We start from the raw sequence: 13,538 nt of genomic DNA on the forward strand, positions 1-13,538 counted from the left end.
ATGCATAATGACGGCGCCTTCCAAGGGACCAACCCTTTACAGTAGGCATCCAGGATTTCTTTGGATCTGATCTGCCTTGAGAGAGGGGGCCGGGGATCACAACCTTCAATACCTGCAGAAGTGTGGGCTCATGGGATGGGGTGAAGTAGCTGGGTGCCATGTAACTGGGAGTGGTGGAGTCTGCGGTGAACAGTGGCTAAAGGGGGCAGCTTCTCAGCTTTAGCCAACAGTCACCATGTGGAAATGTGAGGCCCGCATTGCAAGCTCATCCAACTTCGAAGGCAGAAATCTTGATTTTTATGTGAAAGCGCTGAGATTTAAGATACCGCGCAGTTCAAATAAAACCCATCTAGGTTCTTTCCTGCTGGTGGGCCACCGGTTTGCAACCCCGTTGGGCCCCGTGGCATCTGTAGGTTGGTTGAATGTTGGCGGTTCCCTGTGTTCACAAGTGCCCTGATTGTCCATGACATGCTGCCATCTGCACTTGGTCATACTGCCGAGGCAGATGCTGAATTCTGGGCATTACACTAGATGCAGATGCTACCCACCTAGCTGGTGACTGTTTTCAAATAGGAAGAAAAAGGAGAGAAGTCCAGACAGGGGCGGTCGTTCACCAGAAGAACAGTAGGTTCCAGTGAAATGAAGGGTGGAATGTTGACATAGACCCTGGAGCAGATTTTGAATTCGAATGAGTCCATCATATATTTTTTAAAATTTTTATTGAAATATAGTTGATTTACAATGTTGTGTTAGTTTCAGATGTACAGCAAAGTGATTCAGTTATACATATACATATATATATTCTTTTTTAACGTTCTCTTCCATTATAAGTTATAAGATATTGAAAGGTGGATGGGGGGAGGGATAAATTAGGAGGTTGTGATTAACATATACACACTACTATGTATAAAATAGATAATCAACAAGGGCCTACTGTGTAGCGCAGGGAACTCTACTCAATACTCTGTAATAACCTATATGGGAAAAGAATCTGAAAAAAGAATAGATAATATGTTTATGTACAATTAAACCACTTTGCTGTACACCTGAAACTAACACAACATTGTATATCAAATATACTCCAATATAAAATTAAAAAAATTATATTCTGTTTTTCAAGGATTGCTTTTTTGTTTATTCATTAAAAGTGAAATTATAAAAAAAAAGATATTGAGTATAGTTCCCCCATTATATTTGTTAAAAAAAATGAAGAGTGATTTAGAAAACTGTTTTAGAGAGAGTGCCAACATGTAACAGTTGGATTTGCTAGAGCAGTTCTTGCAGGACTGGGGATATGCAGAGGGCGAGGCATACCCCTAGTGAGTGACAAGGGGCTACTGTATCTCTAACCACAGAGGAAGCCATAGACACTTGGGGGGAAAAAATGACAGATTACAGATTAGGTCTCTGACCATGGAGGGTCCTTGCCACCTCTCTGTGCTGCCTCCGAAGTGATGCCCATGTGTTCTAGGTCAGGGGTTGGCAAACTAGAGCCTTGGGCTTTCTCTGGCCTCCTACCTGTATTTGTACAACCCTTGTGCTAAGAATGGTTTACACATTTTTAAATGGTTGGGAAAAAAATCTAAATGAGAATAATATTTGGTAACACATGCAAATGATACAAAATTCAAATTTTGGTGTTCACCAGTACAGTTTTATTGGAACATGCTCCTTTGTTACGTACTGTAAACTACGGCTGCTTTTGTGCTACAAGGGTAGAGTTGAATAGTTGTGACAGTGACGTTATGGCCCCCCCAAGCCTAACTTAATTAGCATCTTGTCCCTTACAGGAAAAGTCTGTGGAGCCCCGGTCTAGATTGTCAAGACCTATTTTGTGAATGAGGCTGTGTGGTGGACGAGGTTCTGGAGCTACAGCCAAGTACAGAAGGAGGGAGTGGAAGCAGATATCTACGCTACCTCCGTGTCCATCCCCCAAGGTGAGAAACCATCTTATAACTATGGTGGCCTCATTTCCTGGAAGATGATATTTGGCCAGTGTAACTGTACTCATGGGATAAAGCCAATGGAAAATTTCTGATGGGACAGCCCTAGAGGGTGCAGGATACATGGGATCTTACCCATGGCCCCAAGTGCACTGAGGTGGGGGGCCGAGGGCGGGGATGGCTGTACCTGTACCCGAGCTTCTGGGAGGTTGATCCTGGCTGCCAGCTGGTTGCGGACGTAGGCATCAGGGTAGTGGGTAAAGTGGAAGATCTTCTCCAGCTCATGCAGCTGCTCTGTGGTGAAGGTGGTTCGGATCCTCCGCTTGCCCTTCCTCTCCTCTGGATGGAAGAGGGTCCAAGTTGGTTTAGTGACCTTGCTCTCAGTGAAGCTTTTGTGCTGTCTTGTTCTACCTGTTCAACCCCTGTTGCCACTACTTGGCCTCTAGCTCCTTAGGTTTGGAGTTTTACAAGGTTCTCTTTCCTAGAAACTCTGCTCCTAGGCTGACCCCACTCTCCCATCCATCCTGGACAGTGTGGCCAAGATGACCTTCTAGAAACTTCTTTGATTGTCCTTTCTGCTGCTCAGATGCCTTCAGACAAATTTCCCTTGTCTGTAACAAGGAATGGTAAACCACAGCTTGGGGGCCACATCTGGGCCACTGTTTGTTTTTAGAAATAAAGTTTTATTGGAACACAGCCTGACCCATGGGTTTATGTATTGTCTATGACTGCTTTGGGCAGCCCTAGGCGACTTTATATGGCAGAGTTGAGTCGTCGAAACAGAGACTGCAAAAGCTAAAATAATTACCATCCAGCCCTTTACAGAAAAAGCACAGCAGTCAGCCCCTGACAGCCTGTTTCCAGCCACATGACTAGTCTCATGCCCACTCAGAGCCGCTGCATCATAGGTGGGGTCCTAGTGCGAAAGGAAAATGTGGGTTCAGAAAGAAAGCTTTTTCCTTTCTTCCTCTCTCTCTCTTGACTTGTCAGGGTGGTTTTTTATTTGCTACTTAAGGCCCTGCTCCCTTGGGCACAGGGATACTAATAGCATGAGTGTGGACCCTCACAGGGCCCACCCTTCAACTTGGTGCCGGGGTGCCTGTGCCTGACCTTGACCCTCCTCACATCCGTGCCCTTCCCTCCCCAATACCCCCAACACAGACGACAGAGGAGGCAGCAGTCACTGGGTAGGGGCGGGGAAACAGGTGGCTGAGAGCCCATCCCAGGGAAGCAGGGAGGCGGTGAGAGGGGCACTGAGCCTGAGCTGAGGCTCCAGGCCCCTGGTACGTGCTTCGTGGTTCCACTGGATTGCGCTTGCGAAACACAGATTCAAACATAAAATCATTAAGAATTTCAAGAGGGTGACCATGAGCTTTAACCCGCAAGTGCCAGGCCTCCTTCTGAGCGCAGGGCCCTGTGCAACGACACTGGTCACACACAGGCCCGTGAAGCTAGGCCTGCGTGCCCGTGTGTGTGTGTGTGTGTGTGTGTGTGTGTGTGTGTGTGTGTGTGTGTGTGTTTGTGAGAGAGAGACGGGAAATCAGGTATTCAGTTTGGACGTGTTAAATTTGAGATGCCTGTTGGCTATTCAAAGCAAATGATCACATAGGCAGATGCTTATGTGTTTGGAGCTCAAAGGGGATCTTGGGACTGAGGTTTACACTGGGGACTCATCAGCGTATATTTGGCCTTTGATCTCATGAGAGTGGGTGAGATCACTTAGGCAGGAGGAGAAAAGTGGAGGGTCTAGGAGTGAGCCTGGGTCCATCCACTATTTAGAGGCTCAGGAACCAACGGGGGACCCAGAAGAAATCAATGAGGGAGGCCAAGAAGGACAGGTCTCTGTGGTAGGCGACAAGTGCAGTGACATGGACACCTAGCGAAGAAACTCTTTTAAGAAAGAAGGCTCGGCTGTGTCCATGCTGTGACTGGATTAATTGCAATGAGGACAGAAAGGGGGTCCTTGAACCTGGCTGCGTGAGGACCTTAACGTTAGCAGTTCCCACAGAATAGGGGCAGCAAGGGCTCAGGGGCAGTGGGCAGAGGAGAGAAGGGGAGGGGAATTGGAGGAGACAACAACTGTGCACATCTTCAGAAAGGTTTGCTGGGATGTGGAGGAAATATTGCAGTTGACAGCTGGAGAGACCATGATCATGTGGTCCCAGGGATTTAAAACAAATTAACAGTATAACACCACGTCATCTCTCCAGCCAATCTCTCTCTTAGTCTATTTTTGGGGGAACCCTACCTAAGACAGAGGGAGCTCAGATCCACAAAGTTCCACAGAAAACGTGGGGGAAGAGAGGTTTGGAAAGAAGGGAGTGATCACAGACTTTAAATTAGAGAGGATGAAGGGGAAGAAAAATAAGAAACAATCAGTGTGTTTATTCAACACCTGTTAAGTACCAGGTACAGTGCTAAACCCTGACCTTGGCCTGTGTGTGTGTATATTTAGCTTGCCTTGTTCCAATATGGATTTGTGAGGCATGTGGTCCCGAATTTGGCATTCAGGACATCACTGAGGTCCACAGGAAGACTACTTGGGTTGAATTAGGATGGTCAAAGCCAAGCGAAAAAGAACAATTTTGTGTTATCCACAAACACACTAAATACAGTGTCTCTGATACTGGGTAGGAACTTCAACAAGTATATGTTGTATTAAATTGGATGCGGTGTGAGTGGTTGGGGTGAAGTCAAGGCGGTGAGGAAAAGAAGAACTTTTATGTCGAGAAGGTGTGAAAAAGGCTAGAGGGAGGTTGGGGAAAAGTCTGGAGTGCGGCCTGGAGCATATATCTAAAGCCTCTCAGGAGGAGAAACTGAGGAAGAAGAGTGAGGGCTTTGGCGGATGCTTGATGGAGCAGGGCTGCGGGGCAGGCTGGTCAGAGGTGCTCATTATACCTGGCATTGAGTTGTTCAGGACAGGACAACGGGAGCTCAGGTCATCAGCAGAGAGTGAAGGAGGTGGGAGGGATTAGAGGCTGGAGGAATGAAGAAGGGATTTGGAAAGCTGCTCTGGAGAAGGGCGAGAGAAGCTAGGAGAGTAGGGAGGATGGAGATTCAACCAGCCTTACTGTACCTCCTGATGAAACCAAGGGACGGTGAACATTGGAGGAAGCACCAAACCAGGTGGGGCAGGTTTGTCTCTCTGACCATGGACTTCTGAGGCCAGGGTTACAATTCTAGTCTGACTTGCAACAAAGACCACATGATGCAATTTTAGGAATAGTAGGAAAGGTACACTGCCCCCCACCACCACAGATCATCTTCACTTTTGGGGCCAATTCCTACCATTCTAGTTGACCACCATGGCTCCTGATTTCTTTCTCACTCCTGTAAGAAAAGTCTGCTCTCAGAAATGATGGTGAATCTAGGTACGTCCTGTCCTAGCATCCCTCACGCACATTGGCAAGACTCAAACCCTCTGGGGAAAGAAGCCTGCTGTTCTCTGTGTCTGTGTCTGTGTCTCTCCACTGTGGGCTCCTGGAGGGCAGGGACTATACATTGGACTTGCTGAGTAACTGGCACCTACTGGGAGCTTCATAATTATTTGCTCTAAATGAATAAAGGTGAAGTTTAGGCTCTGTTCTCAACCCATTCGGCAGATAAGACACTGTCACAAGAAACAACGCGGAATGATTTGTCTGGACTCTTGTGCACTGTCAGATGTCACAGGTCGGGAGAGAGCAGAATTAGCTGGAAAGGAGGGGTGGGGATCTAAACTGTTGTTGAGGTCTCCTTACTTCCGCTCAGTCCGCTTTCTTCTTCCCCCCAAAAGAGGTAAAACGACCACAAACTATGAGCTGGAGTAGACACGGTGAAAAATGGATTTCACTTATGATGGTTTAACAGCTGAAGAGATCAATTAACTTTTATGTGTGTGTGTGTGCTTATTATCCGTCCTGCTATCACTGGACAGTAGAAAACCCACTAAGCTGAATGTCAGAAGCCCTGAGCTCTGTTCCTGGCTCCAGTCTACAGCTTGGGCCATGTTTTATTTACTCTCTGGGCCTCAGTCTCCCCATCTGTAGAAATGGGCGAGGAGAGAGGGTTTGAATGATCAAATCGCTAAGGCCCTGACACGCTGTAATTCTTTTTCTCTTCAGTTGGAGGCTGAATGGCTTGAAAGGCCTGGCCTTGGGCTTGCCTGGTGGGTGAAAGGAGAGGGCCAGAGAGGAGAGATTTCTGCTGAGGATAACTCTCCCGGCTGAATTGCTCCTGCATCTCTGAGAATCAACAAGTGCATTTCATAGTCTGCCTTTGGTCTCACCCCTCCTGACTACCCCTCATTTTTGTTAGTCCATTTTTTTTTCCCTCAAAGTACTTTTACTCATTTTTCTGACTCTTGGAAGCTTCTTGGGAGTCCCGGACAGCGAGGTTTCAAACATGATTACCCCCTAGAGTAAGCTATTGGATTGTGAACCAGCTGATGTGATCTGATTTCTCTCCTTCTCTATCCCCTTTTCCCTCCTCAAGTCCACCCTACTTTTTAAGTTCAAAAAAAGAGATATTTATTCTATGTTTAGAGCTGGTGATGTATTTAAGGGATAGAGCCAAACCCAGCCAGAACTGATGTAGAGAGAAATGGCAAGCCATGCTGAAAGTATTCATTCATTCATTCATTCATGAGGTCAGCATGTTAGATGATATTAGTGATACAGGGCAGTTCTATAGAAAATTGCAAAAAAATTTCACAGAATGGAAGATTCCAGGTTGGACGGACAAACTGAGGTCAAGGACAGCATGGATCTGGGATTCTTCTGGGAATACAGAGCTTTGGAATAGAGGATACTGAACAGAAAACGTAGGGTGCTGAACCGGAATACAGGAAAGTAGGCAAAGTGGAGAACAGAGGATTAGAAACAGAATGTAGATTGTAGTAGAAATAAGCCATCTCCTCCTTTTTCCCCAGAAGGAAAGTTAGGCAAACAATGGCTCATGACTAAGCATGAGCCTTAATAAAATGATTATTTCAAGTTTCCATTTGTGTAATTAAGGGAGCAGCTATTAGGATATATATGGCTTTCCCGTATTTCCTGTAGGACCAGAAGGGCATCGTTTGGAGATAAGGTGAAGAGGAAAAGATCTGAACCCTACCCTGCAAAATAATTGGGGAGGGGCTGCTTGGCAAGTTATGGGCCAGTAAGAAAAATATTATTCTCATTAGCTTTGAACTATATACATTCTCAGGATAAATGTTTATTCTTGAGAGATGATGATAATGATTGTGATGGGATCTATGTGTATGTGCCCAACAGCTGTAGTGACTTCTCCTGTGAAGAAAGAGGGGTGTCTAAAATTCACATGGTTGGCGAGATGGAGGCTGAGCCCCAAGTGGACCGGGCTGCAGGACTCAAGGGCCAAAGCCCCTCCCCTAAGACTGAGCATGGGTTCTTGGGGTGTCAATAGTCAAACACTGATTGTCCCCGTCCAACTCTTCGTGGGATGTTATCTGGGACTGAATATCCCTAAATTGGAGAACTATAAAAAGGAGTGGTAGGGAGAGGGGTCCTGGAGTTGAGATCACCCCCAGTGAGTGGGGGTCCCTGAAATATGACTAGTGACACCCCACCAGAAGAGCCATTTTGGGAGACAGATAGACTTGAGCCTGGAGCTAGGGGAACAAGGTTAGGATCTAAGGCTGGACCTTGTTAAAATTTTAACTCCTTAGGTCTGCCTTGTTCAATATGGTAGCCACTATCTACTTGTGGCTGTTAAAATAAAATAAAATATACAGTTCCTTAGTCATACTAGGCATAGGTCAATAGCCACATGTGGCCAGTGGCTACCATATTGGACAGCACAGATATAGAACATTTCCATTATCAGAGAAAGTTCTATTGGATAGTGAGTGCTACCTTACTGGTTTTCTCATTGGGTTCTTGAACAAGTCATACTCTGGGTCTCACTTTACGTCTCTTCTTGTGTTGCAGTTTCCTCTAATTGCCACGTTTGTCTAGGAAGGAGAGTATCCATCAGTCATAGAGCTGACTTTGATGGTGCTGGGAAAACTGGAAGTACAGGGAAAGTGAGAGGAAGGGAAGACTGGCCCAGGCCCATCTCTCTGCTGGTGACTGGGGAGAAGGAACGTGTCCAGTGGAGAGGATGGTGCCCTGGAGCTCCGGGTGGTGACTCAGAGCACAGTGACCTGCCCATGGTCCACAGGGCAGGGAGGATGGGGGAGAGCAGAATCTGAGGGGCTGGCTTAGGAAGTATGAAGGTCAACACTTCAGTTTTCCCATCAAATGCAGGAGGAGGCTGCTCTAGGAAAGGAGTGAGGGGACCAGGAAGCCTGAGGCTTGGGTTACAGACCACAGTAGGCGATGAGAGAGATGAAGCAGGGGAGGGAGGCAGAACAGCATAAATGGAATGTGGAACCGAGAAGGCAGAACTCAGGACTCTGCAGGTAGAATTTTGGAACCAGAAGGAACCTCATTAAACAGGAAGCTGGAAGTACCAGTTCATGGTTGGAGCGCCCATTGCATGGGATGATTCTTAATCATGGGGAAGGGCTGGGATGTTCTGGGCCCCGGCTCAGAGAGGACGATGGGGAGTGTGGAGCCCCATCCAAGGGCACCCGGGAGAGGGTGGGGAGACGGGGCAGGAAGCGGGCAGGGAACTGCCGCCCCTTTCAAGTTGCCCCTCACCCGGTTATTAATTGTTGGAGCTGTGAATCCCACTTCAGTGGGTCTTCAAAGAGAACGAGTCAGCAGAACTTAATTAAACCTGAGACGTTTAGCACATTGATCATAAGAAATACACAATTTACACAGGTGATTAGGTCACCTAATTATAAACTGATGGTTTTCCGTGCATGGCTCCCTCCCTTGATTGCTCCTTCTCTGCCGTCTGCTAATTGGCCTCTCAGCTAAGGCCCCGGGGGCTTTGCAGCTGGGCTGAAACTCCGGAAACGGGTCTTGTCCTTGTCTTCCCAAGGCAGCGGGTTCGGCAGGATGGAGATCCAGGCTTCCCTTGGGGCCCTCCTGCAGGGTGAGGACACCTGAACAGGACAGGTGGGGTGCAGGGAGGTGCCTCCCAGGGCAGAGATGCTCTGGCTTCTTCCCTCCGGGTGTGGTCCTGGACTTCTACAGTTCCCTGTGCCCACAGCGTGCAAGGCACGCTCCTTGGCCCAGCATTCAAGCTCTTCAGGCTCCCCGCTTCCCAGGGTCATCTGCTTTCTACCCAATCATCACTTCCATTATTTCTGCACCACCTGATGGCTTCTAGATTCCCCAGATCGGCCATGCCTTTTTATCCTCCAGGGACTTGCTCTCACTACCCCCTACATCTGCAAGCCTGTCCTCCTCCTTTGCCTAGTAAACTCTTACTCATCCATCAAAACCCAGATCAGTCAAAGATTTCCTTCTCTCCAAGGTCTGTTGTGAATCTCCATGTGGAAACACAACAGGTTTTTTGTTTAATCGATAAGTAAAGAGTGCTAAATTTCAGTGTGCAAGAAACCAGCCTCCATATTTGTACAAAAAAATCTCTCTCAATCTTCATGTATCCATGTATCAAAGTGTTAATGGTACTTACTACTGCCTAGGAGATGGTAGAGTTATAGCTACATTTTATTTTATCTTCTTTCTGTTTATCTGTATTTTTAATTTTTCTATAATAAACGTGGATTACTTGTATAAGTAAACAACAACCCAGTGAATACAGCTAGAGTGGAAAGAGATGAGGATAAAGAAATTGCTAAAAGAAACAGCTGAGAGACCATTGGAAAGCTCACCAGCCACGGCTTTGCGCCCTGTTCCCAGGGGTGACTGGGTCAGTGCCCATCCACCCCTCAGCAGCGTGAAGATGGTTATTTTCCACATGTATGGTCTCCCTTTCATAATATTTTTTATATATGGTTCTCAGCATATATGTCCCCTCATACTCTACCACACTTTTCATATGTGTTTTTTCTTTTTAAACTAGAAGTTGTACCTTTGTTTAAAGGATTTTGTGCAGGAAAGCTACAAAACAAATAGCATGAGGGCTCCTCTCTTGACACCTTGTGAAGGCACCAGAGTGTAGCCTGCTCCGTCCCCCATTCATCCAAGGTCTCTCTGACTGTGCAACTCAGCCGAAGCCTGAAATTCCCCAAACGTAGGTTTTAAAGATGCTGATGGACATAGATAAAGGCCAAGGTGCTTAGCTTGGCACACGTGACCTCAGCCTACCTCATGCCTCTCACCTCCGCCGACATTGGTCCATGATTTCTCAACTCCAGCCACCCTGAGTTTCTTTGTTTCTCAAAAGGAATATTCCTTTTTATTCCTCTGGGCTGCTTCACCTGCTTCCCTCTGCCTGGCGTGCTCTCTCCCCTCCTCTGCCTGACTGCTATCTCAGATGCCACCTCCTTCTGAAGTCTTCCTTCAAGCAGAGTTTGTTGCTGTCTCCTCTGCGTTCTCAAAGCACTGTGTCAGGGTTGTATGTTTCTCTGTGTTGTTACAGTGTGGCTCTCGAGACAGTGTGCTTGGATTTGGGCACAGGGTACTGCAACATGGGCTGATTACATGTGCTTTCAAGGTGGCATCGTATTTCAACAGTTATGAGCAGGGGTGTGTGTGTGTGTGTGTGTGTGTGGGTGGGTGGGTGGGTGGGTGTGTGTGTGTTTGCTTCCCTCCTGCCCTTATTCCTTTCCATTCTATACTTGTGACAATGCAGGGGAACAGACAGACGACACAAGCTCTGAAGCTAGAGGATGTTTTCTGATGTGACACAGGAAGTGTCACAGAACTTGTTTCTATTCAATGCGGGAATGCATATTCAGTTACCCTTCCTGCCGAGAACTGAGGAGGAAGTTAACTGGCTCTTATCTCTGTGAAAATACATACAGAAGGCCAGCCCAAGTGCAGGTGTGCAGAGTACCCAGATTAGAGGTATCCAAAGCCCCAGGCCCTGTAAACAGGGAGAAGAGCCATTTCTGGCCAAAAAATGATTAACAACTGCTACAGTACAAGGAGTATACCTCTGTGGCAACAAGCATTGATTAAAAGGAAGGAAAAAAGGAACTTTGAGAGTTCTATATATGGAGACCAAAAGTGACCTATGAGGAGTCATAAGGAATAAGAAACCATCAACCCAGTGTGGAAGAGTGTGAGGACAAGAAGAGGAACAGCGAGAAGAAGCCTTGGCCCCAGCCCTGAGCCAGGGCTCCCCCTCCCAGGGCCCAGAGCAGAGCAGAGCCACTGCCTTTAGTTCTAGGCAGCTGGGGGCTGAGGAGGGAGGGCAGGGGAAGGAGGGAGGGGAGGGGGAGAAGAGAAAAGAAAGAGGAAGGGGACAGGGAAGAGAGGGGGGAAAGAGGAAAATGAGGGGGACGAAGAAGTGAGAAAAGGGGGAGTGGGTTGAACTGTGTTGCCCTCAAGAAGAAATGTCTAAGTTCTAATCCCTGGTCCCTGTGAATGTGACCTTATGTGGAAATAGGGTCTTTGCAGATATGATTAGACTAAAGATTTTTTTTTTTTTTTTTTTTTTTTTTTGCGGTACGCGGGCCTCTCACCGCTGTGGCCTCTCCCGTTGAGGAGCACAGGCTCCGGACGCGCAGGCTCAGCGGCCATGGCTCACGGGCCCAGCCGCTCCGCGGCATGTGGGATCTTCCCGGACCGGGGCACAAACCCGCGTCCCCTGCATCGGCAGGCGGACTCTCAACCACTGTGCCACCAGGGAAAGCCCTGCTAAGGATCTTGAGATGCGGTTCTCCTGGATTTAGGGTGGGCCCTAAATCCGATGGCAGGTGTCTTTATGAGAGAAAGGAGAGGAGGGTTCCACACAGACCCAGAGGCCTGTAGACGCGTCTACAAGCCAAAGACGGCTGTAGATGGTCAGCAACCACCGGAAGCTGGGAGAGAGCCATTTGAGCAGCTTTTCCCTCAGGGCCTCTGGAAGGAATCAACCCTACCAACACCTTGGTTTTGGAATTCTGGTTCTGAACTTCTAAGATAATACATTTCTGTTGTTTTAAGCCATTCAGTTCGTGGTAATTTGGTACAATGGCCACAGGAAGCTCAGACAGAGGGAGTGGATGAGGGAAAGAAGAGGAAAAGGAGGAAGGAGAAGGGGGAGGGCCGCAGGGGCTTCTAAAGGGCAAAGTCTGGAGGCATTGAAAGGGCAAGAAAGACTGAAGTGGGAGAGGTGCTCCATGTGCCTGGAAAGTGAGGGACGGGAGGCCGTGATGGGGATGAACCTGGGGATCGGCAGGGCCAGTCTGTGAAGGACTTTGAACATCACACCAGTGGGTTAGGGGTTGATGAACTACAGCCTGAGGCCGGATCTGGCCCTCTGCCTGTTATTGTAAATAAAGTTTTATTGGAAGATAGACATACCCGTTCATTTATACCTTGTCTCCTTTTCAGCTGTGATGGTAGAGTTGAGTAATTGCCACAGAGACCATCTAGCTATCAAAACTTAATGTGAGGCCCTTTGTAGAAACGCTGCTGACTACGGCAAGAAGATATTTTTCCAGGCTCAAGAATTCCACGGCGCCCCCGGCCACCTCCACCAGATAAGAGGGGCGGAAGTTAGCACCGCCCCAAGGTGGTGTTGCCTGGACTCTCATTGCTGACCCCACTTCTGCTCCAGGTGGGTGGCCACTACTTCTGGTTTTATTCACCTTTGCCTCCCCAGCCTGCCGCCTGGCCCAGAGTAAGCACTCAGCAATGATTCACTGAGGGACTGAATGGCCCATGAATGGACAAGGGAAGATATCTGTGTCCCTCCCAGGCCAGAAGATCCACACTGGTTTACCCACTGAAGTGGTCCCTTCTTTGCCCATCTTCCTCTCCCCTTTCCCTGCCGGGACTCGCAGTTTCCCTGCAGAGGGTCATCAGTGGGACAGGTGCAGAGATGATCTCTTTCTTTCCAGGGTCTGATCCTCCAGTACAAAGTCACTTCCTCCTGACTGGGTCTCCCTGGACTTTGAGGACCCCCGAACTCTGGGGGGCTTTCCTCTCTCAGGAGGAGTGAGCGGGCAGCTGGGCTTAGCATCCCTTCAAATTGGGAGACCCTCTTGGATTTTTCCACGGAGGCTGGGGAAGGTCCAAGCCTTAGATTATGAGGGTCCCTCTGAGAGTGGGAAGCTGTGGGGAGGGACCTGGGTATCTGCCATGAGAAATGAGGGAGGCCCAGCACTGGCCTTGGTCTGGATCGCCGACCTGGCCCCGGATCTGGCCCGTGTTGCTCTGTAGCACCGAACAAGCCAGTTTGCCTCTCTGGACTCCAGCCTCCTCAAAAAAACGGTCCTTGGACCACCTGCGTCAGACTCACTTGGGAGAGCTTGCTAGAATAGATTCCTGGCCTCCACCCTAGACTGGAGGCAGAGTCTTAGGTGCCAGGCCTGGAATGCTGCCTCTTCACAAGCTCCCTAGGGGATTGGGATCCTGAGGTAACGCTTTGCAGTCAACCTCCAGGAGCCCCTCTGTGAAGCCCTTTAAGTGGAGACAAAGAGGAGTTTATTCCTCTGTTGTTATTATTGGGACAGGGGAGGGCCCTGGATGCACCTCTTCTGTCCTGTTGCCCATTCCCTGAGGGCTCCTGCATGCTGTGTGTGTGTGTGTGTGTGTGTGTGTGTGTGTGTGTGTGTGTGTGTGTGTGTGTGTTTGGTGGGGA

General features: G+C 48.4%; 1 protein-coding gene across 1 annotated transcript in view; it reads right to left on the bottom strand.

Annotated features, from left to right (window-relative positions):
- The window catches only part of ISX (intestine specific homeobox), a 148,877-nt gene that overhangs the window by 129,517 nt on the left and 5,822 nt on the right, over positions 1 to 13,538 (bottom strand). Inside the window, 1 exon segment of the mRNA XM_060165610.1 lies at positions 2,131 to 2,282. Within this exon segment, the coding sequence (XP_060021593.1) occupies positions 2,131 to 2,282 (152 nt within the window).

This window comes from Lagenorhynchus albirostris, chromosome 11, assembly GCF_949774975.1.
Source record: "Lagenorhynchus albirostris chromosome 11, mLagAlb1.1, whole genome shotgun sequence".
In the NCBI taxonomy this organism is placed as follows: domain Eukaryota; kingdom Metazoa; phylum Chordata; class Mammalia; order Artiodactyla; family Delphinidae; genus Lagenorhynchus; species Lagenorhynchus albirostris.